General features: G+C 42.9%; 1 protein-coding gene across 9 annotated transcripts in view; it reads left to right on the plus strand.

The window, feature by feature from the left end:
• Positions 1 to 26743, plus strand: part of NR2C2 (nuclear receptor subfamily 2 group C member 2) — a 93404-nt gene extending 66661 nt beyond the window's left edge. For all 9 annotated transcript variants that reach the window (XM_079795178.1, XM_079795171.1, XM_079795172.1 and 6 more), the window contains 11 exons: positions 861 to 963; positions 3823 to 4002; positions 5247 to 5394; positions 6152 to 6245; positions 9101 to 9234; positions 10373 to 10550; positions 11847 to 11968; positions 12708 to 12847; positions 14367 to 14504; positions 15550 to 15655; positions 19330 to 26743. In XM_079795178.1, coding sequence (XP_079651304.1) covers positions 861 to 963; positions 3823 to 4002; positions 5247 to 5394; positions 6152 to 6245; positions 9101 to 9234; positions 10373 to 10550; positions 11847 to 11968; positions 12708 to 12847; positions 14367 to 14504; positions 15550 to 15655; positions 19330 to 19504 — 1518 coding nt within the window. In that variant the 3' untranslated portion in view covers positions 19505 to 26743. The remainder of the gene's footprint in view (positions 1 to 860; positions 964 to 3822; positions 4003 to 5246; positions 5395 to 6151; positions 6246 to 9100; positions 9235 to 10372; positions 10551 to 11846; positions 11969 to 12707; positions 12848 to 14366; positions 14505 to 15549; positions 15656 to 19329) is intronic.
• Positions 26744 to 26815: the final 72 nt, after the last annotated feature.

A 26815-nucleotide genomic window follows, 5' to 3' on the forward strand; every position in this document is an offset into this window, starting at 1 on the left:
TTGTTCAACTTTCAGAATTGTGCTTTTGAGAAACTCATAGTACAGTTAGTAAATACTGCCTCAAACTTGCTTTCCCACAGTACATTCTGATAATCTGAAATCAGAATTCCTCACTGCTAATTTAGACTACTCCTTGTTTGTGAAAGGATGGCTATTGATTTTGCTGCATGTTTTACAAGAGGTCATTCTATATAATGATTTCTGTATATATTCCCACCATGCATATATCATGGTACATTATTTGGTACATTATTTAATAACAGCTATTTTTCACTTTCTCATATTGGTATCAGTTACAGTATTCTTCTAGACCAGAAGCACTATTTGTCACCTAGAAGTCACCTACAAATAAAGGAGAAATAGCAGGTTTTGGAGGTCACCTATTCTAGTTATTCTACTCCCAGCTGCCTCAATAGGAGACCTGCTTATTTAACTAATAAAGCTTGATTATTTCTCTGCCATATGTACCTCTCTGCATATTTTCAAGTTGTTTGGTGGGAATAGAGGCAGCCAAAAAGACCTTCAATATCTTTATGTTGAGGCTTCTATATGTGATTCCCCACATGGCCCCCAGTTTGGGTAATTGTGGTAGCCAGATAGGAAAGCAGATCGGTGAAAACCAATGCTTGACCCTAGTCGAACCTTCCAAACCCCCACCCCCTGATGAAGAGGTGCAATTCAGATGAGCAGCGGGGCCATTCTGGGTGTTAGATTTAAGTTGTCAGGTGGAATTTTCCCAGTTCTGCCCAAATCAGCTCTCCTGCATAGAAACTCAAGATTAGGAATTTACAGTTAAGCATGACTTTGCTTAGCAGTCTAATTTTTAATCCCCACCCTGCTTGTTTCCTGATTCTTCTTAGATCGTCACAGACTCTGCTTCTGTAGAGCGTTTGCTTGGGAAGGCTGAGGTTCAGCGGCCCCAGGTGGTAGAGTACTGTGTGGTCTGTGGGGACAAAGCCTCTGGTAAGTAATTCTACTAGGTGCGCATCATGGCCCAAATTGGGGTGGGGGGGGGAGGGGTAATGGAGAGAGAACCAGTGTCACCTCTATAGAGTTGTAGGTTTCAAACCATGAACTCTACTTTTCTTACTAGGGTAATATATATAAGCAAATCAGTTTGTCAAATTATTAGAATCAAAAAAGTCAGGAAACTATTTCTGTGATTTGTAAATCATGGTTGAGCATTGAATATGTATGTGCTACTAAGAAAGTAATCACTTCTTTAATCTAGTCCATATTTGCAGAGTGCTTTGCTGTTTCACAAAATGTGTTATTTAGTCCCCCTTCATCCTATAAACTGTCTCTGTCATCCATTCACTGTAACCCAGTATGATAAACTGCTAAAATGCAGGAGAAGGGAACATGTGATCCTGGCTGGAGTCCCAGGGTCAGGAAAGGCCCCCAGAGGCAGTCACAGCTGTGAGCCTTGGAGGTTGAGTGTGCCTACGTGAGGTAAAACAGAAGGGCATTCCAGCTGGTGGAGCCAGAGCTCAGTTTGATGCCCACACCCACAGTGTCTTTGGGGAAGAGCTCCTGGGCATATGGGTACCAGGAAAATGGAGAAGATATCTAGCTGAAAAGTTTAGACTTTGGTCTGCTAACACTGAAGGCTGTAGAAGATAAGTGAGGCAGGCAGGGAGGAATGGAGGAATCCTATATATAATAAAAGGGTAATATGCAAATTAACAGAATGGTGGAATGACCCATCGCTACACTGACCACCAGTGGGGCAGACGCTCAATGCAGGAGCTGCCCCCTGGTGGTCAGTGCACTCCCAAGGGGGGGCGGGCGGGGAAGAGCACGGCTCAGCCACAAGCCGGGCTGATGGCTGGCAAGTGCAGCAGTGGTGGCAGCGCTAAGGATGTCCGTCTGAGGGCTCCCGAACTGCTAAAGGGGGCAGGCCAGGCTGAGGGACACCATCTCCCCCCCCCCCCCCCCCGCCCCCCAAGTGCACGAATGTAGTGCACCGGGCCTCTAGTATTTAATAAAGGTCCAGTTCCAGTGATGCTAGGGGCTCAGGCCTGAGTTTTGTGGTAACTGCTTAGTTCCAATTTATTCTGTGGTCACAAAATTTAGAGGAACTTGGGACACTTTGTGGTCCTGGTTTCTTATTTGTTTGGTTTTTTTGTTTTGGTTTGTTCTTTTGATTGTTTGTTTTGAAAAGGAGTCTGGACCAAGCTTCTTAGGAAGACAGCTCTAGGCAAGCATCTGTAGAAGCTCCAGTTTCCCTCCCAGCTTGTGACACCATTTGCCCTATCAGGGGTGTCCTGGCTCTGCTCCTACCCCTTATCCTGGTAAATCCAGCCCTTCTCACCCCTTTGAAGCTTTCACCTGTGTTGCCTCTATCTTCATCCTGCTTTTATAAAACAGACCTCACTGAGCATTTGTTGCATTCTCTTACAATTGGTTGTTACAGGCCTGTCTTGCCCACCAGAACGTGCTCTTTTTGTCAGACCCCTCCATCTCTATGTCCCTACCTTCTTACTCTGCAAACTTTTGAACAAATTAATGAAGCATGAACATAAGGAGAAGGGCACGGAATCTTTTGGGCTTCCCCATTTGTCACTCTTCTTTCTGGGCTTAAAGGAACAGCCTCATACTGCCATTATCTCCAGATATTTGAGATCACTCTAAGGGTTAGAAAGCCTAAGGAAATACCCTGCAAAAAAGGAAAAATGATGCCTACATGGTAGGTAACAGTTTTAGCACGACGGTTCTTAAAGGCACAAAATTGAGACCCTCCAAGTATATGGGGAATGGCTTCAATTGCTAGAGCTTAGGACAATAGGATGCTCTGTAGCTGCTGTAAATGATGATCCCATGAAACGTGTCCTCCCAGCAGTAGCTAAGACATTAGGTTACCTAAGACTGAACTATGTAGTGATAGAAGGAGACTTGACTTGAAGGAGACTTATATTGTGGTGAACACACAATACATTATATAGGTGATATATTATAGAATTGTATACCTGAAACTGATAGGATTTTATTAACCAATGTCACCCCAATAAATTCAATTAAAAAAATAAAACAACTATGGTCAGTCCCAGCTGGGAACAAATGAGTTACAATGCCTGTGGAAGCACTTTGTAAACTAAGAAGGGTAAACTGAGGTGGGAGCTCTTTTTAATGTCATTGGTAAATAAGAATTAGAGACATCAAAGTAACCAAGATTAGAAAAAAAAATGTGTGTAATAGGTGTATTTCTAGGACTAAGTTTCCAAAAGCATCTGACTAGCTAACCCAAGTGAGCTGCATGGTAACCTTCCTTCACCTAGAACCTGCTCAGTCACAGTCCTCATGATGATTCCTCTCATCATTCCACTTCCTCCAGGGGAGGTCTAGAGCCCAGGACATGGCTAACACAGGGGGAATAAAAATGTGTGCTGAAATATCACATGCATGTGTTTGCTACCTGCCACTCTTGGCAGGACAGGGGAGCTGAGTAGCTTCGCAAGCCTAGGTCTGTAGAGCCAAGACCAGTGTGCGTTCAGAGGACAGTACAGTTCAGCCATCCCCCGTGAGCTCCTACTATATGGTAGGTCCTTTGTGTACTAAGAGCATTAAGGTCATGCCATTTACCAGGTGTCACATCATCTGTCTGAGCTTAAATTTTTTTCATCATGACCACCTAGGGCTCCTGTAAAGATTATAGAGAAATCACGTGAAAGACTCACTAACTCCTAATTACCAATGCTTAATGCTGAGGCCTGGGCATCTGACTGCACACCAATCGCTTTGATAGACATACCTTAAAAATAGGGCCCGTGACGGGTTACCTTTTTTCTTGGTAAAACTGCTTCATGCACTCTATCCTTTCAGGCCGTCACTATGGGGCTGTCAGTTGTGAAGGCTGCAAAGGTTTCTTCAAAAGGAGCGTAAGGAAAAATTTGACCTACAGCTGCCGGAGCAACCAAGACTGCATCATCAATAAGCACCACCGGAACCGCTGTCAGTTTTGCCGGCTGAAAAAATGCTTAGAGATGGGCATGAAAATGGAATGTGAGTAACAGTATTAAAGAAACCACGTGAGTTAATAAGGAGGATGTCCGTCTGAGGGCTCCCAAACTGCTAAAGGGGGCAGGCCAGGCTGAAAGTAAGCATTAGTCTGTTAACTAAGGTTTCTGTGTCTGGCTTTAAAATACTAAGAAGAAAAGATTCACTCACACTTCACTTTGGTTTACCTTCGGGCTCAGTGTGGTATTTCAGTACCAACACTGCTGGGGTTGGTTAGTTCCTGTGTATGTGGAAACCTACTCCCAGTAAATTGGCAGGCAGCAATGTGGAGTGGGGTAAACACAGGCTTTGTAGTAAAGCTGATACCAGATCAAACTCTAGCTCTGCCCCTTAGGAACTGTGAGGCCTAGGGAAGACATGTAGGTTCTCTTAAGCCAAAGAGAACCCCTTTGAAATAGAACCCCTTACCTTACTTACATATTGGATCTGGAGTTTAGTCTTTCTTTTAATAAAAAGGTCGTTATTTTTCAGTTGTTTCTGGCATGTATACCTATTCTTATACCAGATTACTGAAGGGAGAAGTTGCTAGGGTGATAGAAAATTGACAACAAACACTTTGCAGAAGTCATGCCTGCTGGAGGTGGACATTAGAGTTGTTCCTCTACAATGTGTGGCATTGGACAAGCTCTCTGTTGGAGATCCATTTGAAGACAAGTGTTTCTCACCCTGGAGAGACTCCCTTTTGTTAGCAAGTAAGAAGTGAAAACCCAGCCCTAGCCCATTTGGCTCAGTGGATAGAGCGTTGGCCTGTAGACCAAAGGGTCCCGGGTTCGATTCCGGTCAAGGGCACGTACCTTAGTTGCAGGTTCCTCCCTGGCCCGGGCCCTGGTTGGGGCTTGTGCAGGAGACAACCAATCGATGTATTTCTTTCACATCAATATTTCTCTCTCTTTCCCTCTCTCTTCCACTCTCTCTAAAAAGCAATGGAAAAATATGCTTGGGTAAGGGTTAAAGAAAAAAAAAAAAAGAAAACGTGAAAACCTAGAAGGCTCAGGATGGACCCTCACAAGGCCATACAGATGCTGTGCTGCAGTTCTTCGTAGGCAGTGCCCACCATCTTGAGCTCTTTTCCTGCCTATAGATTTGGCATGGCATTGCTTGGCTTTGAACCTTTAAAGCTCCTTTGTCTGAAAAATCCACTGAAAATTGAGCTTTACTTTCTAAGTAAGACTGTGGTTTTTATTGATTCAAATCTTTCCTCTAAATATGAATATTTATTGTGATTTAAGCTGTACAGAGTGAACGGAAGCCCTTTGATGTACAGCGGGAGAAACCAAGCAATTGTGCTGCTTCAACTGAGAAAATCTATATCCGGAAAGACCTGAGAAGTCCTCTGATTGCCACTCCCACATTTGTGGCAGATAAAGATGGAACAAGGTTAGTGTCTGTTTTGACAAAGGGTAAAACTACCATCAGCCCTTGTTGTTGATCAGAGGAGGCACTGGTGTTTTTTGGAAAGGCGGCTTCTATGGCTCCCCACCTGCCTGGAAAGCCATCAACCTTGTCTTGCCTCATTCTACCCCTTTTGGAGCTGCTTCAGTCAAACCTCTATACAGTCCTGAGGATGGCTGATGGGGTCAGAATTTTTCAAGGGCTCAGATTATGTCTTGCAGTTTGGCGTTATTCATACAGGAAAACAGTTCTGGAATTCCAGACTGGGATTTTTTTGTAGTATAGACAAAAGGCCTAAGTCCCAGGTGTGGTCCCAGATAAGTGCCACAAGTTAATTTATATGTTCTTTTTAATGTAATCTGTTGAACTTAATTTAAAAGGAACAGAGACAGGAAAATAAGAAATCCAAATGTATCACAGAGAGAACTAGAATTGAGAATGCCTTAGTGATATTCGGAAGATCAAGTTAACATTATTTGGCAGAGCAGCCAAAGTTCACAGCACAGAAGCAAGCCCTGGGGGTATGCGTCTGTGTCATCCTGTCTCAGGCTCTAGACCCAGCTGTGTGCACATCTCATTGCAGAAAAGGGGGGTTGTTCAGTCACTTAGTGTCTGAGTCTAGTTAGAGCTTTTCTTTTACTCAGACAGCCCTGCAGATGTCGAAGGGACAGGGAAATATAGCATGATCATACTGTGCATTAAATGTTGGAAGCTACTCTGGGTTTCTTTATGTCTTAAATAGACAAACAGGTCTTCTTGATCCAGGGATGCTTGTGAACATCCAGCAACCTTTGATACGTGAGGATGGTACTGTTCTTCTGGCCACAGATTCCAAGGTGATGTTATGCCTTCTCCATTTTTATGTTGCAGTGCAGACTACTTTTCTAAATGTGTGCACCACCACCTTCTTGGCCTTCAGAGACCACGTTGAAAGCATGACCTTCTGCTTCTCAGTTTACTTGTGATTTAGCCCCCAGTGATTTGTGTTTGGGATGCTGATGGCTTTCAGAAAATCAGTCAGGGCTGGCTGGTCATAGTCATAACAGGGTCTAGAGTTCAATTTGGTGAAAGTTCTATGGTTCTCTTCTCTATTAAGATGTTCGTCTCCTGGTACACACATTGACAAACTACTGGCTTGCTCCAGAACCAGCTACTTATCCTAAGATGGCCTTACAGAAGCCTCTAGATCAAGCATGTCAAACTCAAAGGCTAACACGGGCCAAATAAACAAGGTTTAAGTTTATGTGGGCTGCAAAAAAACAAAAGCTTCAATTTTCATAGAAACAGGTTTATTTCGATAGACATGCTAAATACAAAGGGCAAAAATAAATGAGTCATCTTTAGTGAGTATTTGTTGTGGGCCACATGCGGCCCTTGGGCCTCAAATTTGACATGCTTCTAGATCAGTGGTTCTCAACCTTTCGAATGCCGCGACCCTTTAATACAGTTCCTCATGTTGTGGTGACCTCCAACCATAAAATTATTTTCGTTGCTACTTCATAACTGTAATTTTGCTACTGTTATGAATCGTAATGTAAATAATCTGTGTTTTCCGATGGTCTTGGGCGACCCTGCTAGCGGGTTGTCGCGACCCACAGGTTGAGAACCGCTGCTGTAGAGCCTAAGACCATCGGAAAACACAGATGTTTACATTACGATTCATTAACAGTAGCAAAATTACAGTTATGAAGTAGCAACGAAAATAATTTTATGGTTGGGGGTCACCACAACATGAGGAACTGTATTAAAGGGTCGCGGCATTAGAAAGGTTGAGAACCACTGCTCTAGATGATCTGCAGGAGGAAGTTCAGCCAGGATTTTAACAATTCTAAATCTGTTAAGATAAATCAGGGAATAGGGAATTTGACTTGTGGAATACAGATGTTTGTCAATCTGAGAGAGACAAAGAGAGAGGGAGAGAACTGGCTAACTTATAAAGATAACTAAAGAGGAGGGTTTTATCCAGGCAAGGGAACCCATTGTCTTTCTCATCTTGACCCAAGTAATGAAGTAGCGGCCAGCCAGGGCTGAGGTCCGATTTTCTTCCCTGAAAGGAGTAACTCAGTGACAGAGCACTATTGGCACTGCTGCCCTTGGAGCCAGAGCTGGGCCTGTAGACTCATTTGTTCACATGCACATCAATGTGCACGCTCTGTACATTAAGGAGCATCCTTTTGGGGGAAAGAAAAGACAAAAATTAGAGCCATTGGCTGGCATAGAGAGATGTCCTCTACCTAGTGGTCTTCAGGATAGGCTGTAAGACTGAAAGGAAGGATCAAATAACCTTAAAACTCCTGACTACCAAGGGATTTCACAGCGACTATTCTGTTGTGCCTTTTTATTGATAAATAACGTGCCTTTAAATGCCTATACTACATTCAATTTATCTACTAATCAGCTGATAAACATTTGGGTTGTTTCTACTTTTTGCCTATTGTGAATAGTGCTGCTTATTAACATTTGTGTACGAGCTTTTTTGTGGACATATGTTTTCATTTCTCTTATGTACATGTCTAGAAGTGGAATTGCTGGTCATATGGTAACTGTGTTTAAACTTTTGAAGAACTGCCAGATTATTTTTCAGTGACTGTACCATTTTACATTCCAACCAGCTACGGGTGAGGGTTCCAGTTTCTCCCCATTCTTTCCAACACTTGTTATCTGTTTCATTATAGCTGTGCTAGTGGGTGTGAAGTGGTATCTCATTGTGGTCTTGATTTACATTTCCAGTGATGTCGAACATATTTTCATGTGCCTATGGCTATTTGTATGTCTTCTTCGAAGAAATGTCAACTTAAATCCTTTGCTTATTTTTTAACTGTGTTTATTTGTCTTTTTATTATGAGTTGCAAGAGTCTTTTAGATATTCTGGCAACTAAACTATTATCAAATGTATGATTTGAAAATATTTCCTCCCATTCTGTGAGTTGTCTTGTGTATGTGAGGGAGGGGAGTGTCTTTTTACTTTCTTGATAATGTCTATTGAAGCACAAAGGTTTTAATTTTTATGATATTGTTTCTCTTTTTGATCTTCCATTTTACCATGTATAGATTTTGTAACTACCACCACAATCAAGATATAGAACTAATCCATCACCAAAAAGATCTTCCTCATGCTGCCCTGTTATAGTCATACCTCCCTTTTTTGAAGCTGTTTTTAAACCAACATTATGTCTTCACTAGAGGCCCGGTGCACAAGAAGGGGGGTTGGGGCGGTGTCCCTCAGCCCAGCCTGCACCCTCTCCAATCTGGAACATCCCTCTCACAATCCAGGACTGCTGGCTCCCAACCGCTCGCCTGCCTGCCTGATAGCCCCTAACCGCTTCTGCCTGCCAGCCTGATCATCCCCTAACCACTCCCCTACCAGCCTGATCAATGCCTAACTGCTCCCCTGCCAGCCCAATTGCCCCTAACTGCCCTCCCCTGCCAGCCTGGTCACCCCTAACTGCCCTCCTGCAGGCCTGGTCGCCCCCAACTGCCCTCTCCTGCTGGCCCAGTTGCCCCCAACTGCCCTCCCCTGCAGGCCTGATTACCCACAACTACCCTCTCCTGCTGGCCATCTTGTGTGTTGAAGTGATGGTCAATTTGCACATTACCTCTTTATTATATAGGATTAGCCTGAGAGTCATTGTGTATGCATATTCATCATGTATGTATTCATTTTTTAATGTTATTATTTTTTGTTTAATAGGCTGAAACAAGCCAGGGAGCTCTGGGCACACTAGCAAATGTAGTAACCTCCCTTGCCAACCTAAGTGAATCCCTTAACAATGGTGACACTTCGGAAATGCAACCAGAGGACCAGTCTGCAAGTGAGATTACTAGGTATGAACCCATGAGGGTATAGGCTCCCCTCCTGACATGCACACTCAGTCACTGCATTGTGAGAGGGTGGGTGGCAGCATTTTTAACACTCACCCTGTATTTAATCAAGGATTGTAAAATTGTCACAGTTCCCCTGAACATCTCTCTCTTCTCAAAATCAAAGTTGCTTTTCGTTCCAGACAATGAAAAAGGACATTGAGTAACTCAGTGGAAGCAGGGGAAAAGTCTTCAATGGACAGATGCTACTCTTCAGTCATTATTTATTATGCCTGGATATTAATAGCTCATTCCCTTTTCCCAATTCTGTTTTAGCCTTTTTTTTTTTTTAAATGCATTATATTGACTTCAGAGAAGGGAGAGGGAAAGAAAGATAGAAACATTAATGATGAGAGAGAATCATGGATTGGCTGCCCTCTACTGGGGATCGAGCCCCCAATCCCGGCATGTGCCCTGACCAGTAATCAAACTGTAACCTTCTCGTTCATGGGTCGACTCTCAACCATTGAGCCACACTGGCTGGGCAGCCTATTTTTTTTATGTATCTTTTTTCCCAAGTAGTGAGTCAAGAGCTTAGATATTAGGCGATAGTGTTAACTGGTCCTGGACATCTGTAACTGGCCGCTGAGGGTGTTTTTCTGCGGCATGGCTCTGGTATTTGTTCTTTTCTGTAGGAGCGGCCACTCCTGCCCATCTTACTAGGCCAGGCAGGTGCAACTCTGGGCCACACAAGTGTGCTGGTTCTTATTGTGTTCACTTGTGGTCTGATAGCAAAATTTAGATCTGATCCAATGGAAAGGAGATAGGGTCTGGTTCTACCACTTACTCTATGGGCAGTCTTGGAAAGTTATTTAACATCTCTAAGCCTCAGTTTTCACATCTATAAAATGGAGAGAATTCTACTTTGGAGAATAGTTGTAAAAAATAAAAATTACATGTGAAAATAATAATACATAGCTTAGTGCCCAAGGTAATGTATAGAGAATGCATAGAAGCTTTCATTGTTATCCCTTCTCTCAGCAGGTAGAATATAAGTATCTTTCCCCAATGCATTGTTTTTCTAAATTATGTCTCAGCTAGAGTTCATTTTCCCTAAAAGCTGTGGATTTACAATACTTGCTTGCTTCAATTTTGCTCACAGGGCATTTGATACCTTAGCTAAAGCACTTAATACTACAGACAGCTCCTCACCTCCAAGCCTGGCAGATGGGATAGACACCAGTGGAGGAGGGAGCATCCATGTCATCAGCAGAGACCAATCCACACCCATCATTGAGGTTGAAGGCCCTCTCCTTTCAGACACTCATGTCACATTTAAGGTGAGTGTGTTATGCCTAACCATGTGCCCCCATCCTACTAGGAGAGGAGCTTTGTACCAAAGCTAGTCACAGTTTAAAAATCAAACCTTGGAGTGAGCTCATTTCCATATTGTGGCATTTGATTGGGATATTATATTCTAGAACTCTATCCCCATTACAAAGCACTTTCACTCGTCCTTTGTTCATAGTGGCATTTGGCTCTGAAGGTAACGCTGATAGGCTGATCTGCAAGGGCCTATTAGCTGACTGCTCTGCCTTCCGCCTTCTGATAATGGCCTGGCTCCAGTACAGGCTAAGGCAGGGCCGTTAGTCTGCTCCAACAGCAGGCAGCCAGCCCTCATGCCCACAGATTGGTCCTGACCACTTACCCTCTAGAATTATAGAAAGTAGATATCTGGTATCCTTGATGGATACCTCATAGGTCGCCCTCATCCTCTCCTCCACTGGTCTTGCTTCTATAGGACACTCCCAGCTTCCGCGAGGCCCTCTTAATCACTAGGTCTCTAGAGTGAGTCTCTCTGTTCCCCAGCATTCTTTACTAGAGAGATCTTGCCAGTCACTTTGGAAGGTTAGGTCCCTGCTTATAATTGCCCAAAGTACTGAGGACACAGATTACCAGTGAGATTCAAGCTTCAAAGGCAATAGAGCTCCTTCTAGACCAGTGATGGCGAACCTATGACACGCGTATCAGCACTGACACGCGTAGCCATTTCTGATGACACGCGGCCGCTGAGGCGGCCGCATGCCGAGGATGAAACATTTGCTGCTCCTGAGGATGAAACATTTGTGAAATAATGTTTTTTCCTCAAAGTGACACACTACCCGAGTTATGCTCAGTTTTTTGGCGAAGTTTGACACACCAAGTTCAAAAGGTTGCCCATCACTGTTCTAGACAGTGGAGCTCCTGGAGCCCAGGACTGACATTCTGGTGGTGAGATATTCTCCTCCTACCCCTAGGTTTCTGCTCAGCTCTTACTTACAGTTGCCTTGAGGTCACCTACCAAATGTCTTCTTATCCAGCAATTTGACCCCTTTTTCCCAATTTGATTTAGACTTTAACCTATGACTCAAAGTGGATTTGCCTTAGAACAAATAATTTATTTAAGGCAAGAGTTGAAAAGTATGTATTTGTATGGGTAAGCTGGGTTGGTGGGGGGGTCCCCATCATAGGATGGGTCCATGCAGAAGCCTTAACATCAGAGACAGTGTCTCTGGCTGCCATGATGTTGAAATACAACAAGGATTTGTATTGGCAAACCAAGCCATCCCCTGTCCCTCTGTCACCTCCTTTTCCAGCTAACAATGCCCAGCCCAATGCCAGAGTACCTCAATGTGCACTACATCTGTGAGTCTGCATCCCGCCTGCTTTTCCTCTCCATGCACTGGGCCAGGTCAATTCCAGCTTTTCAGGCACTTGGGTAAGTGGCCTTTTTCTCTATATCTCCAGCAAGGGCCTTCCCCTCTCTGGGAATGGTCTGGAAGATTTCTGAGGGCCCTTCCAGTTTGTTCCTATGACCTGGTTTTTTTATTAAATACAGTCAGTGGACCTGTAGCAGGGGACCATGGATGCTAATGTTCCAGTGCTCCTCAAATCTTGATCAAGCTTCCTCCATGTACTAAGGACTTAGAACTAGCAGCTAGGGATGGAGTGAAATAGAAACAGGAGTCATCCTAAAATCTGGAGACAAGTAAGGACATGCTTCATATGGGGGCATCTGAGATAAGGACATAGTGTTTTGTAATGCACCAGCCATGTCATCCTAAGGTAAATTACCCAAGGCAGGGATGAAAACCGACTTCCTCCCTACTACAGTGTCGGCTCCTCCTTCATAGAGTTTGCAGGCCCTCAATTCCTATGCCTAGGTGTAGGGTATGTCTCCTCCAGAGTCTACACTTGGCTCTTAGTCTTTTGATTGCTGCATCCTCTCACGACAGAGGCACTGACTTAAGTTCAAAGAATCTTTTAAAGCGAGTGGATAGTTTATCCTCAGAGAGACTTAGTTTAGAGATTCTTATACAGTGGTGTTCTTAGAAAATGACCCTGAATATACCGTAGACCTTCAATACATACTTGCTGAATCCACTTGTTTGGGGCATGCTGGGGTTTAGAGAAGTGCCAACTCACACCCGCACCCACCCTCACCTCTGTGTCCCCAGGCAGGACTGCAACACCAGCCTGGTACGGGCCTGCTGGAATGAGCTCTTCACCCTCGGCCTGGCCCAGTGTGCCCAGGTCATGAGTCTGTCCACTATCCTGGCCGCCATCGTCAACCACCTGCAGAACAGCATCCAGGAAGGTAGGGCGGGACGTGGGGGAGTAGGTCTCCATCTCGGCTGGCCCATCACAGATTGGCTAGTCTTAGTATCCCACACCATCCATAGGCTGAGGGAGGTTTAACTTTTAAGTCATAGGCACTTGACTATTCAGCATATTTAAATTTCTGCCTGATTGCCTTTTTTTCATATAATGAATATGAAAGGGGGAGGGGAGAAGATAATTGAAAAAAGTTGGCAACTTCCTGCTACATAGACATGTAGTGATGTTTTCAGAATAATCACAGCTTATGTTTTCATCTTCATTAACACGTTACCCTTTCGTGTGTAATATTTCACATATCTTCACAACCCTATAAAGTAGAAACTGTTATCCGTGTTACATATGATAAGGTCCCTGGCTTGCCCCAAATTAAACAGCAAATAGAACAGCTGAGGCACCAACATAAGTCATGCAGACCTCCAGTGAATGAACGAATGACTCTCTTCTAAGATCTGTGGCAACCATCTTACATTTGGTGGACAGATCCCACTGTGTCAGAACTGGGAGACATCCAGTGCAATCTGTCCACGTGCCATGTGTCCTCAACACACTGAAGAGCACAGCCAGGGTTCGAGACTAACACAGTCTACACTTGCAGCTGAGTGGGAATTCAGCTGTACTTGTAACTGAGCATTCCAGGTGTTTGATATCTAGCAATGTGACTTTACCTAGTCACACCTTCTTTGTTTTTGTAGTTAATCCTTTGAAATAGTTATAAAAAGGTGATTTTTTTAAAACCCTGTAACATTTTATTGAATTTAAGTTAGATCTGTTTACAAATGAGCTTTTAGTTCTTTTCTTCTTTTTAACTGATTATAATGCTGATACTCCTCAGCAAAATGTTGTCATAAGGATTAAGTCAGATAACATACAGAATTGTTTTGACAAGTAAAAAAGCCAACATTTTAGGTTGGTAAATATTTATTAAATGCCTGCAGACACTTAGAAAACCTAACCATTGATAAGAACACACAAATGGGTCTTAAGCACAGAATAAAAGGAATTACCAATTTATTCTATACGCCAAAGGTGCTGCCTCGGGTTGGGCCAGGGAGAATTGCTGGTCCAGGGGTTCATTATTGAAGCAAAATACATAACAGAGTAGAATTGGGATACCTGTTGTCATTTCACCTTCAACTGGAAAATGAAGCTCTTGACCATCTTGAGATAACTGGTTTTTTAATTAAAACATGAAGTTAGCCCTAGCAGATTTGGCTCAGTGGATAGAGCATCGGCCTGTGCACTGAAGGGTCCCGGGTTCCATTCCAGTCAAGGGCACATCCCCGGGTTGCGGGCTTGATCCCCAGTAGGGGCATGCAGGAGGCAGCCAATCAGTGATTCTCATCATTGATGTTTCTCTCTCTCTCTCCCTCTCTGAAATCAATAAAATATATTTTTTTAAAAACAAAAACGTGAAGTTAATTCTCTTTTCCCTCAAAGCAGCTTGTATTATTGTTTTTATCAGCCGTTCTTAGGGAATCTGTGATATTGATTTCCAGATAAACTTTCTGGCGACCGGATAAAGCAAGTCATGGAGCACATCTGGAAACTTCAGGAGTTCTGTAACAGTATGGCAAAGCTGGATATAGACGGCTATGAGTATGCATACCTTAAAGCCATAGTTCTCTTTAGCCCCGGTAAGATATGCGGTGGTGGCGCATGACTGTTTTCCACCTGTGTCTAATGATGTTTGTTAACATGAATGTTGGGAAGTTGTCAGTGGTGTAGAGAGCCCTGCCAGATTGTGACTGACTGTACTCATAATAGGTGTGCTTTGTTAACTTAGGTAAAGACATACATTCTTTTAATTCTTGTGCCTTTACAGTCCCAAAGAAATGGCTTGATATACCAAATAGATTTAATCTGTAATCTAAATTAAACCATTGGCCAGACAAGGGCATACAAAATAGTGTTCTACCATTCTGTGTCTTTATTTGTTTTGTTTTGCTCTTTGCCAATTTTCAGGTTATGTTAGCATATATAAATTAAAACTACACAAATTTACCTATAGTCTCTGTGGAGGGAGGTAGCAGCAGTTGCTACCGGGCACATGAAAAGGTATGGTCACAGCAGGTGAAGAAGAGGCAGCAGGAATTGTTGGTGGAAAGTAAAACAGATGGGCTGGCCTCACTCACTTCCCCTCGGCTGTTAGGCTATCTCAGAGCCTTCTGAGAGGTCACTTGGGTGACTGATGTCCTTACCATTGTGTTGAACAGATGGGGTTGTAAAACAGCTTAACTTTTCCCTTTCTTCCCTGCCCTCCACTCACAAACAACAAACTAGCTAGTGAAAATGGGGCAATTACGTAATTAAATATCTAGAAAACAAGTTTCTAGATATTTAATAAAATACATTAGTAAATAAATTTTAATTTCATATGATAGTTTTTAAACTGATGTGTTTTTTAGAGTAGTAGAAAATCAAATGTCCAGAACAAGTAGTTGGGGCTGCTAAAGCTGGAATGACTACCCAGGAGCTCAGCTCCCTCCTGGGCACCTCCAGTACTTGGCTGAGGATAGGAAAATCCAGTGTTCTAAACACTATCCAAACCTGATCAGCCTTCAGAGTTCATTCTATTGTGCTTGAGAAACTTGTCAGAAGTTTGATTAAAAATAAGTTCTAAGCAATCTGTGAGGCTTTCTGAATACAGAGGGCAATTTGGGGGCACTTTTCTCTTTTCAGATCATCCAGGTTTGACTAGCACAAGCCAGATTGAAAAGTTCCAAGAAAAGGCACAGATGGAGTTGCAGGACTATGTTCAGAAAACCTACTCGGAAGACACCTACCGGTGAGACACACAGGCACATGCTCTTGCTCAGGGTGTGGAGGAATGCAGTTGGATCTGTAGTTGCAAATATAAATTATGTTAGCCTTCCTATTTCTAGCAGCCTGGTAAAGCCTCCATTTCATCACACCTCAATTCGTGCATTTTATAGGTGATAATGGAGTGTGGAAAGTGCCAAGCAGGGAAGGTCAAGATATCTGGCCATCCCATTGTTGCTGGGTAACGGTGGGTGTCAGGACCTTGGGTTGCTCCTCTGTGATTTGGGGGTTGGAGTCGATGCTCTGTGGTCTCTTCTGGGGCTGACATGCATGAGGCATGAGTCCTCCTGGAGACACTCCTTGTCCAGAACAATTGGAAGCTCTGCTCCTCTGGTCTGCAGGCACTCAAGAGGCAATGCTAGAGGACTTGAAAGAAAAGTTTTCATTAACTGAAACCAAACCTGACCCCTATAAAGCAGTGAGCAGGTTGTGTAAAATAGTAATTTCACCCGCAGATAAAGGGTGACATTTCTCTGTGACTGGAGGGGGCGCCTGTGGCTGGCCCTGCTGACAGAAAGTCTACCTATGCTTTAGGCACACCTCCATAGCCCACAGGCAGCTTTTGCCAAAGCAGAATCCATTTTCTACTGGGATCACTGAAGACCTCACCATGAATCTAGAATATCTTGAGCCTCAATGCACATAGACTGGGACTGTCAAGTAATGCACCCATACTCAGAACTTACACATCCAGCCAGGAATGAAGGCAAAATGTCCCCTGAAGAGACCACAGGCCTACTCCCACACAGTGCCTACAACCAGAAGAAGCTGCAAATGCCCTCTGGGGACTGCTGGCAAAGCCACAGCATGCTAGTATCACCTTGACAATAGTAAGTCTCTGGTCTTTGAAAGTAGATGTTGTGAAAAAATCCTGAATCACTTCTTGTCCATTCAGGTACCCAGGAGGAGAAGGGGGCAAGCCAGGTGATTTGGGACTAAAAGTGAGATAAAGGAGGCTTTCTCATAGAATTCAGAAACCCACTCAAAGACATTTCCCAAAGAAACAGCCCTAGTAGAATGCTTGATAGCCTGTTTATACATTTACTTTTTCCCATCCTTATGCTTTTTCTCATACCGTTTTTTTCCCCCTGAAATACCCCCGCATTCCTCCCCATCCTTTGCATCTCTGCTGATAGACATCTTAGCCAGCCTATTAATCTTAAGGCCCAGTTGAGATGTGGCATTCTCCAGGTCTGTAGTGGTGTCCCCTTACACCTTTGTGTGCCCTGCAAGACTCACAGTGCTGGGTGAATGGATGATGGTCCTGGAATGCTACTTTCATAATATGAATGTCCTTTCCCTTTAAAAAACACACCAAACACATAAAATGGAATATCCTCCAGGTGGAAATTTCATTGTAAGGGGGTAGGTTTTTGAATAGTTAATAAAGCTATTTAAATTTTTTTTTTAAATGTTGACTGTAGGGAAAAGTTAGAACATTCTGAAAAGCAAAAAGACATTTTTTTCACTCTGTAAATACCACTGTATAGTTTAACATTTTATGTATTTACTTCCAGAAGTTTTGTATGTATGTGTAATTGGAATCATAAAATATAAAGGTTTGGTAACCATTTTTTAAAATTTAATATTCAATGAGTATACATATTCTTCATCATTTTCCGCAGCTGAGGAAATGCTGTAATTTAACATTTCCTGCTGATGAGAATGTAGGTTTTTTCCAGACCTTGTGCAGTGGCTATGCAGTGACTTTAGACAGTGGCCCGTGGCCCCATGACAAGGTCATGGTGTGTCCTCCCATCCAGGGTTCCTTCAAAAGAAAAACAATTTTACTGTTTTATTTTTTTATTTTTAAATATATTTTATTGATTTTTTACAGAGAGAAAGAGAGAGGGATAGAGAGTTAGAAACATCGATGAGAAACATCGATCAGCTGCCTCCTGCACACCCCCCACTGGGGATGTGCCCTCAACCAAGGTACATGCCCCCGACCAGAATCGAACCTGGGACCCTTGAGTCCACAGGCCGACGCTCTATCCACTGAGCCAAACCGGTTTCGGCTTTACTGTTTTATTTTAAACTAGAGGCCCAGTGCACAGGGTCCCTCGGCCTGGCCTGCAGGGATTGGGCTGAAACCAGCTCTCCGACATCCCCTGAGGGGTCCCGATTGCAAGAGGGCGGTTCTCGGGTGACACACCCCAGAATTGGGCTCCCTCCTCTCTGGTTCCGGGTGCCTCACCCAAGAACTGCAGCTGCCAAGTCACTGCAGCTTGGCAGCTCCTGCATTGTCTGCCCCCTGGTGGTCAGTGCATGTCATAGCTATTGGTCAGACAGTTGCTTGGGCTTTTATATATATATATAGATTACAATGCTAAATGAATACTAGACACTAGGGCAATATAGGAAAAGTTTTAATATGTAAAATCACTCTAAATTCTAATACCCAGAGGCTAACCGTTAGCATTCTGGTACATATTCTCCTGAGTACCATTTATACATGTGCGCACAAATAAATACAAGTGCAACTGTGCTGTACTTGCTGCTTCACAATCTTTCAAGTTTTTATTCAACTACATGTCATGGACTTCTTATCAATGAGCATGGATCTTTTTTTTAATATATATTTTTATTTCAGAGAGGGAAGGAGAGGGAGAGATAGCTAGAAACATCAGTGATGGGAGAGAATCATTGATTGGTTGCCTCCTGCCCACCCCACACGGGAGATCGAGCCTGCAACCCAGGTATGTGCTCTGACCAGGAATCGAACGTGACTTCCAGGTTCTTAGGTTGACACTCAACCACTGAACCATGCCGGCCAGGCTATGGATCTTTATTACCCTTTTTTTATTTTTTCAAAGATTTCTTTTGTTGTTTGTTTTTGTTTTTAATATTTATTTCAGAGAGGAAGGGAGAGGGGAGAGATAGAAACATCAATGATGAGAATCATTGATCGGCTGCCTCCTGCACATCCCCCACTAGGGATCAAACCCATAACCCGGACATGAGCCCTTGGCCAGAATCGAACCCGGGACCCTTCAGTCCACAGGCCGACACTCTATCCACTGAGCCAAATCAGCCAGGGCTTTATTACCATTTTTAATGAGTATGTCTTGATCCATTATATGAAAACATATTTTTTTAACCTGTCCTCTATTGATAGATTTCCACATTTTTCTTTTGGTTGGGGGTAGAGAGAGCTCCACCCCCACCAAACAGTGAAGGGAACATAATGTGTACATACATCTTTGCACTATATATATATATATATATATATATATATATATATATATATATATATATATCTTGATTTTTTACAGAGAAGAAAGGAGAGGGATAGAGATTTAGAAACATCGATGAGAGAGAAACATCGATCAGCTGCCTCCTGCACACACCCTACTGGGGATGTGCCCTTGACCGGAATCGAACCTGGGACCCTTCAGTCCATAGGCTGACACTATCCACTGAGCCAAACCAGTTAGAGCACATCTTTGCACTTTTTAAACTTCTTTTCTCATGAACTCCTACAAGAGGAACTGCTAAAATCAGAAAAAGAAGAGGTGGATAGTGAACGGATCTGTTGTTAGGTTCAATTCTGAGCCAGTAGGGCCCCTGAGAGCCTGTCCAGGATGAAGTCTGAAGGGCAGTGAACCCTCCTTTCTCTAATGACCCTCCTTCTTACAGATTGGCCCGGATTCTTGTCCGCCTGCCAGCACTCAGGCTGATGAGCTCCAACATAACAGAAGAACTTTTTTTTACTGGTCTCATTGGCAATGTTTCGATAGACAGCATAATTCCCTACATCCTCAAGATGGAGACGGCAGAGTACAATGGCCAGATCACCGGAGCCAGTCTATAGTGCACACCACACACCTGCTGAGGAGCAAAAATGGCCTCCCGGGACCGCTCAGAGAAAAAGAAAATGGAAGTAGTAGTATTTTGGTATGTGCAAATATTTCCAGTATGTCCATCATTTCCTACCTGGTTTCTTCGTATCTGTTAATCCCAGGCAATAGCAACTAAAAGACTAGTAGGATCCTTTCCTGCCATAAGAAATGTTTTAATGCCTTTTGATGAAGCAGCAGATTTTGGAACAATCTTTTAACTCAATTTGTATTTAGAAATTCTCAAAGGGCAAAAAACAAAGTTTTATAATGTCAGAGACTAGTATTAAAACAAAGAACCTAAGAGAACAGTATGTGTGTGTATATATTTAAAATGTCCGTGGAATTAATAGCTACTAATTACCAGGGTAATAATATTAGCACTTTCTAAGCACTTCTTATCGATACGTAATGTTAGCAACATCTTGTCTATGTGCAGGGCAAATGAAAAACAGTATACGTCTTTTGCCGAAATGCTAATAATTTCTGTGAAAATGCAATAGGGTATAGGAGACAATCATTTATGTTTAAGAAAAGAAGGCATCATTCCTAATTGTATGCACACTTTAATGGTATTGAACTAAATTCCTGTGAGCCAATGAAAATGTGGCTTATCTGTATCATGCAGTAAGTGGGAGTGTGCTAGCACAGTTGGTGGTGACCCAAACCAAAAGCTTCCTCAGTCATAGAACTGATGCTTGTCAGATTCCCTGGTCTCTGGTCCCGGTCTGACAGGCATCTTCAGGCTCCTCCAAACCTTGGGCATCTTCGGGTGCCTGAATCTCAGAATTGGATTGCAACCAGTTAGACATTAATTGCCAATTCCTGCAGCAATTAACATCCCCAAATTACCTCCACTATGGCAGATGGAGCTTTCTGACCAAAAAGTGCAATTCAGCATTTTGAACCCTTGACAGTAGCACTTCCTGAATACAATCTGGGTGGCTGCAGTTTTCAGATGGAGGGACATGGCCTTCCTGGAGCATGAGGGTTCCCCTCTGGGATTTCTATTCCAAATGCCCCTATGGGCCTGTGTTCCTGCAGTTCAGAGCTACTCTGAGGGTGGAGTATGTGTACAGGATCTTGCTTCCTGGCTAGGGCAGTGGTGGTAAAGCTGATTGGTAGGGTTCTCTGTTGACCTTAAATATCAGGGTTTTTCAAAATGTCTCCAGACTCAGTATCGCTGTTGGCAAGTTTTTGAATAGTACTGGCCCCCCCGTGCACTTTTATTCCCCTAGGTGTGTGCCAGCAAAAAAACCTGGAGCATTTAGGTGATGGATGCAGAAGCAGGCTGCCTGCTCCTTAAAAATAACCCTTAATTCCCACTTATCTCCTTTCTCATAACTTATAGCAAATGTCGTATACAAGGACAGAATATGGTTATAAGGAAGTTCTATCTAGAGAAGTGCACCCATAACTTCCCATGGATGTGAGTTGCAATGAGTATTTCCTTATAAGACTGAGTCAAGTACTTAGCATTTTCTTTTTGTGTAGATCAGAATAAGCAGCTACAATGTAAGGTTAAGCTTGCATCTCTTTAATCTTTTGATCAGATATCCAAAAAGATCCCAGGGCACTCCCTGCCTCCCAGGCACTCCCTGGTCTGGCTCAGGCCCAGTCATAGTGGGCACTTCACAAAATGTGCATGGGTGTTGGGCGAGCCAGCCACAGGCTTACAGCAAAATGGGATGCTTTAATCTGAAGTGTTAGCAGCACTTTATGAAAGTCATTAGTGAGAATTAAGTGGGAACAGTTCTTCAATTCTTTTATCACTTCTAGTTCATATCTTGGAAGCAAATTTTGGAGAATAGTGAAGGGTGCCCATTATAAAATGATGGAAAGGATAATGTCACCGCCATCTTAAATGTTTGGTTTTCTAACTTTGAGTGATTTAAATTTTGAAGTTAAAACCAAAAATTGGCCAAGACAAATGGAGTTAGGGCAGGTCTGTATCGTTTCTGCTTGTGAAGGATTTTAGCAGAGGGCTTTTTTTTTTTTCTTAAATCTGTAAAACTTGAGGTAGTTGTGTATTTCAGAACTGATGATTATTTATCTGGGAGGTAGACGATTGAGAATCTCATCCTGCTTGTTCACCATTTGCCCAAGCACCTGTATCATCTGTATGGCTCAGATCTGTGCTCAGTTTCATTAGTACGAGCAGAGACGCCCATTAATCTGTCAATTTCCTCAGCAGTGATTCCATAAACTATTCTCAAACTGTCATAACTTACATTTGATGCACCTCTTTTCTTTAGTGGTGGCATTGATACGCTTCTTCAAGATCCTGGTCTGATACATCAGACTGCAAATCCTTTGTTATCCGATACTCTCTGAAAGTACCATCCCCCTTGCGTTTCCAGAGAGTTGCTACCTTGAAGAGGTTAGGAAAGGCCTGAGGAACAATGCGTTCATGACCTTCTAGCCGTAAGATCTTCAAATACGGAAACTTTTCTTTTGTGTGTTTTTCCATGAGCTCTCTTTCCACAGTGACTAATTTAGCAGCAGCATCTGCAACAGATTGTAATGTCATCACGTGCCCAATTCCGTCATTGATCAAGGCCTTCATCACTACATAGGGAGTCATCTCCGAAAATGTAGAGAAAAGCTTGAGTTGTGTGATGAATGCTTGAGAAGTCTTTCCAGAAAGTTTGTCATTAGGTATGAACAAGAGAATGTTCAATATCTTTTGATCCAATCCTTCCTGGCTCATCCAATCAGCTGTTCCTTTTATGTCTAGAGTTGGATCCAGCTCAATGGCAGGAGCTTGCTTGTTTGGGAACATGGTTGCATATAGAGCACTGAATCTTTTGTTTATTTGTGTTTTTGGATTCTGTTGCGGTCTTCTAGCAACATGAAACATGAGAGAGAGTGCAATTTTCACGATTTTCAAACTGATCTCGGAATCGCTCTCCACTGAATGGTCCCACCGTGCAGCTCTCCCATCCTTCCCGGGCACACCTCTATCCGGCTTGATATACTTTTCCAGCAGAGGGCATTTTGAAGCATGTTCATGCATCTTACACAGCGAATTGTCTGTTTTTCTCTTAATTTTTAAATATAAGCATGTTTGTTGATCACAGAGTGGCTCCCTGAAAATATGTGTCACATCTTTCAGATCTGAGTTCTGTGTTGGTGAAAAGGTCCGCACTGGCCAGCTCCCCCATTCCCAGGGGCAGGCCCTGTGGAGTCCTGTCTCTATTAGGCTTTTAGACTCCGGTTGCCTTAAGATATTGGGGCAGCTTAGACAAGACCTACGCTGCAGACCTGACAAACCCACTGCTTAGGTAGGTTGGGAAGAGAAGGTGATAACCAGGAGGAGGACAGTGAACACTTAGGGAAGTGCCATACCTCTAGCAAGATAGCCCTTGAGAAAAGTCAGTTTCATTTAGGAAGCTGCCAATTCTAACCTGGTCCTTTTCCTTGAGTCCCTTTGCTGATTTCAATGGACCATTTTGGGGGTTTGTGTACTCATTAGTTTCCCACATCCTCTTGGCCTTACTCTGAAGTGGCCTGTTCCTTAAGGATCCGGTCCCTCACAACCTGAATTGTTGCTGCCCCAAATCATTTCAAGCTTTTTACAGGTCTATTCCATCTCTTGTCAGATTGGTTAAAAGAAGCGCAAAGTCAAGATTATTTAAAGGGATCCTAAGCAGATATTTGGGCTCAACTTTCACAAGGCTTTCAAACTCTAGATTTAGTGAAGTAGACCAGACCTCTGCCTGCTGAATCTCAGTGAAATAAGGTAGGAGTTAAATTCTTTGCCATGTAGCTATTCACACATACCCTTCTGCTGGCTTAGCCAGTCCTCCCTCAATGAGGGAGGCTACACTGGCTAAGGGAGGTGGGGACAGACATACATTGTTGCTTTGTGGCTCTTTTCCAGTGGTATCTCAGATAATGTTGGACAGTTATGTGTTGTTGAAATTTTGGAGTTCTTTATATATATATAATAAAAAACAGGACAGGAAGAGACTTAGAAAAAGACCAAATTACTCATGCAAATATTACTTTCCAAGTTATTCCTGGAGAGTATTTTTGAGGCAGTATGTTACCGCCCTTCTAATTTGAGATTTTTGTGTTTATTGGGGATTACATTATTTATTGTCTAATCTCTGTGGTTGGGGTTCTTTTTTTTTTTTTTTTTTTGGTTTTTATATTTAATTTCAGGTGTAGTCACTTGTAAGATGTGTTATATAATATCCCTCAAGAGGGATTTTCTAGCTTGTCAGTGTCAGTATTAAATGTGGACTCTGTTTTGAGGCAGTTGCCACCAGTCATGATGATAGCAATGGACATGTCTACCCTGGGCTCCCCAGTGTATAGCAACACACTATAGCTTGCTTAGCAGTTTTGCTTGTTTTAGGGACAGCCATGGCAGGGAGCCAAGAATTAGAAGGGCTCTGGCTGTATCTAGTGCTTTTATTCTGGGAAAATCACATCCTAATCCTTTGGAGTAGTTTTCAGCAGAGTAGTCTCACTCCCTGCCTGCGGATCCCAGTGCTGTGACCTGGTTAGAGTCTGGAAGCACATGGCCTCCTATGCAGTGGAAATGGCCTTATGTGCAATGGGGCTATAGGTGGGACCTTTGAACTGTTCTCTGAGCCCAGGTCATGAAAAGTGTCATCTTCTGACATTCACCTTTAACTTGGGAGGTCAGTGTCCTTCAGATCCTGGAAAGTCTGAGCAGGCAGGGCAGGTGACCCATGCTTTTATCCCATGTCCATTCCCTAGATTGCGCAGCTCTTTGAAAATGTTTTAACTTCGTGTGAATTTGTAATTGAAGAGAGTGGGTTTGGATCTCTTGTACCACAGGGCTTTGACCTCCCCATGTGCCTCCCACCAGCGTGGCACAATTGTGTGTCTAGCCCTGAGCTCCCCTCAGCACATTGTGCGTGTACAGATTACCGACTTGTATGACTAAATGAATGTACATGTGTTTATATCTTCTATATATGTACAGTGTATATATATAGTGTGTATGTGTACATAGGTGTATATTATGTATACAGACATGTAGCCACGTATCCAAACTCTCCTTATGTTTTAAAGAGAATCTATGGTAAGAGTTACTAAAGTAAATTGATGTGGGGTATCCCAAGATCCCTCAGCAGGATGGATTTGCCACAATTTTAACTCCATTTTCCTTTGGGTGCGTCTGGCTGAGGAAGGCCATGGAGTTAAATGTTCACTTTGTACCAGGGAAAGTTCCAGACAGAAAGGTCCTAACAGATGCCATTGCTATGTATTCTCTAGGGTGAGACAAGGGCTAGGAAGCTGGAAGGCAGTTTATCCTAACGTCCAAAAACTAGATGGGGATCTGTAAGCTGGTTGTCACAAGCCTCTTTATGGCCTAACTGGAAGGAACTTGGTAGGTCAAGCAGTGGGCCTCCCTGGACTCATCGTCATGTGGTCAGTTTCAGAACGGTCTGTGTCATGGGGCCTGGCTCCCATTTGTCCCCACTTGCTCTGGACTCGGTCAGCAGACGGTGGGCACTGCACTGTGACTAAACAAATTCCCGTCTAACGCAAGTTGGGGGAGGGGAGGCGGGGACAACCAACCAAGTATTCTTTAAAAATAAGCATAATTGTTGATGGCTAACTTTATGGCATAAGTTACAAACCTTAATTACTTCTCCAACTATAGCATGCAAATGAAGTCCACTGACTTTCTCTAAATTATGATTTTAAAATCTCAGATAAAAATTGCATTTTAATATGGATATGCATGCCCTTAAAGCTACAGATGCCTAATTTTTCTTGTCCAGCTCTACTCTGGTGAATTTTCCCCCTAAATCGGGCTTTAACCTGAAACACAGCACTCGGGAGCCAGGCCCCAGCCCAGCTGTAGTTGCTCATGGACCTGGTAAGAACAGGGGGCCTGACTGACGGGAAGGTTGAAAGCTGGCCTGCTGAAAGAGATCACTGGCTAACTGCAAAAACATAATCCACAGGTTGTTTTCTTTTTTTAATCTGTTGAAATGTTTGAAAACACTTCATTGAGACCGTAGTACTCAGTGCCTTTTGTGAGACTGGGCCATTCAGCCTCCAGCTTCCCCATCTGTGATGTAAAGCTCCTGTTGCTTCACTGGCCACCCAGCAGTGATTGTCACCTTTCCCATGTCCTTGCCTGTCGTGACAATCACTATTGAAGGTAGCTTTCCAATACAAATGGAAGCTTTCCAGTCTCTAAGTGAATCTTTAAAATAAAACTTTTCATTTGGGGCTATTAGCAGCAATCTAAAAATAAAGGGAAAGTCTGAGATATTTTTAATGCCCAGCTATACTTTCGATTAAGCCAATAATTTTGGTGTTTCAAAATGTATACTATATATAATAGAAAAAAAAGTGCTATAAAAATGTTCAGCAACATTTGACAGGTTGTGATAAAGCTTAATATTTGGATAATATTGGGAAGTAGACTTGACATGAAAAATAAATGGCTTTTCTCTAGGAAAGTATAATCAGTTGTCATTTTAACAACAAGAGCATTCATGGACTCATGCTGCTGCCACGTACAACTCAAGTGCTGGAATATTTTTCTATATCCTCCCAATTATCTTGTAAACCAGTGTTCAACTAGTTTTATAACTGAAAAGCTGCACATTTTTCATAGTACAAACCATAGTTTTTACCTGTAGTTTGGAACTGTTAAAATGTAGCTAAGTATTACCAGCCCTTTTAAAAGACATTAAAGGAAAACTTGGGTGTTAGATTTTCTTGGGACCGTTTCTGTAACCTCTGCCCTTCTCAATATAGAAAATATTGTTTATGCCATTACATTTTAATTCCAGGTTTAAAACCTGTTAAAAATGTAGCTTGAAATCAGCTTTGTTTATGTGATGGCATTTAAAATAGCATGTTCTTTTTTAATTGAATTTTATATCTAATCAATGTCTTCAGTCTTGAAGAAGAATTTGCATTGTTGTGTTTGTATATAGAGTATTGCAGTGCATGAATTAGCTTTATGCATTTTATTAAATGCTGTTTCAATGTGGCATTGTTGTGGCTTAATACTACTACCTAAATGAGGTTTATACTATTAAAAGTTAATTAAAGACTAACGTGCATCTTGTTCATCCTTTTTCCTCACAATAGTAATAACAATAATGCCTGGCCACCGGAAGTCCCCAGAGCACCTCTCACCTAAACACCGAGTAGGTGGTGAGGAAGCGCCCTAGTAGTCAGAACCCTGTAGCTCTCATCTCACCTTAGCCAAAGGCGACTTAGCCCCATCCATTTGATGGCCCACTGGACTTGTTTCTGGAACAGGGCTTGGGCTGCCAAAA

Source organism: Cnephaeus nilssonii (assembly GCF_951640355.1).
Source record: "Cnephaeus nilssonii genome assembly, chromosome: 17".
Taxonomy (NCBI): Eukaryota; Metazoa; Chordata; class Mammalia; order Chiroptera; family Vespertilionidae; genus Cnephaeus; species Cnephaeus nilssonii.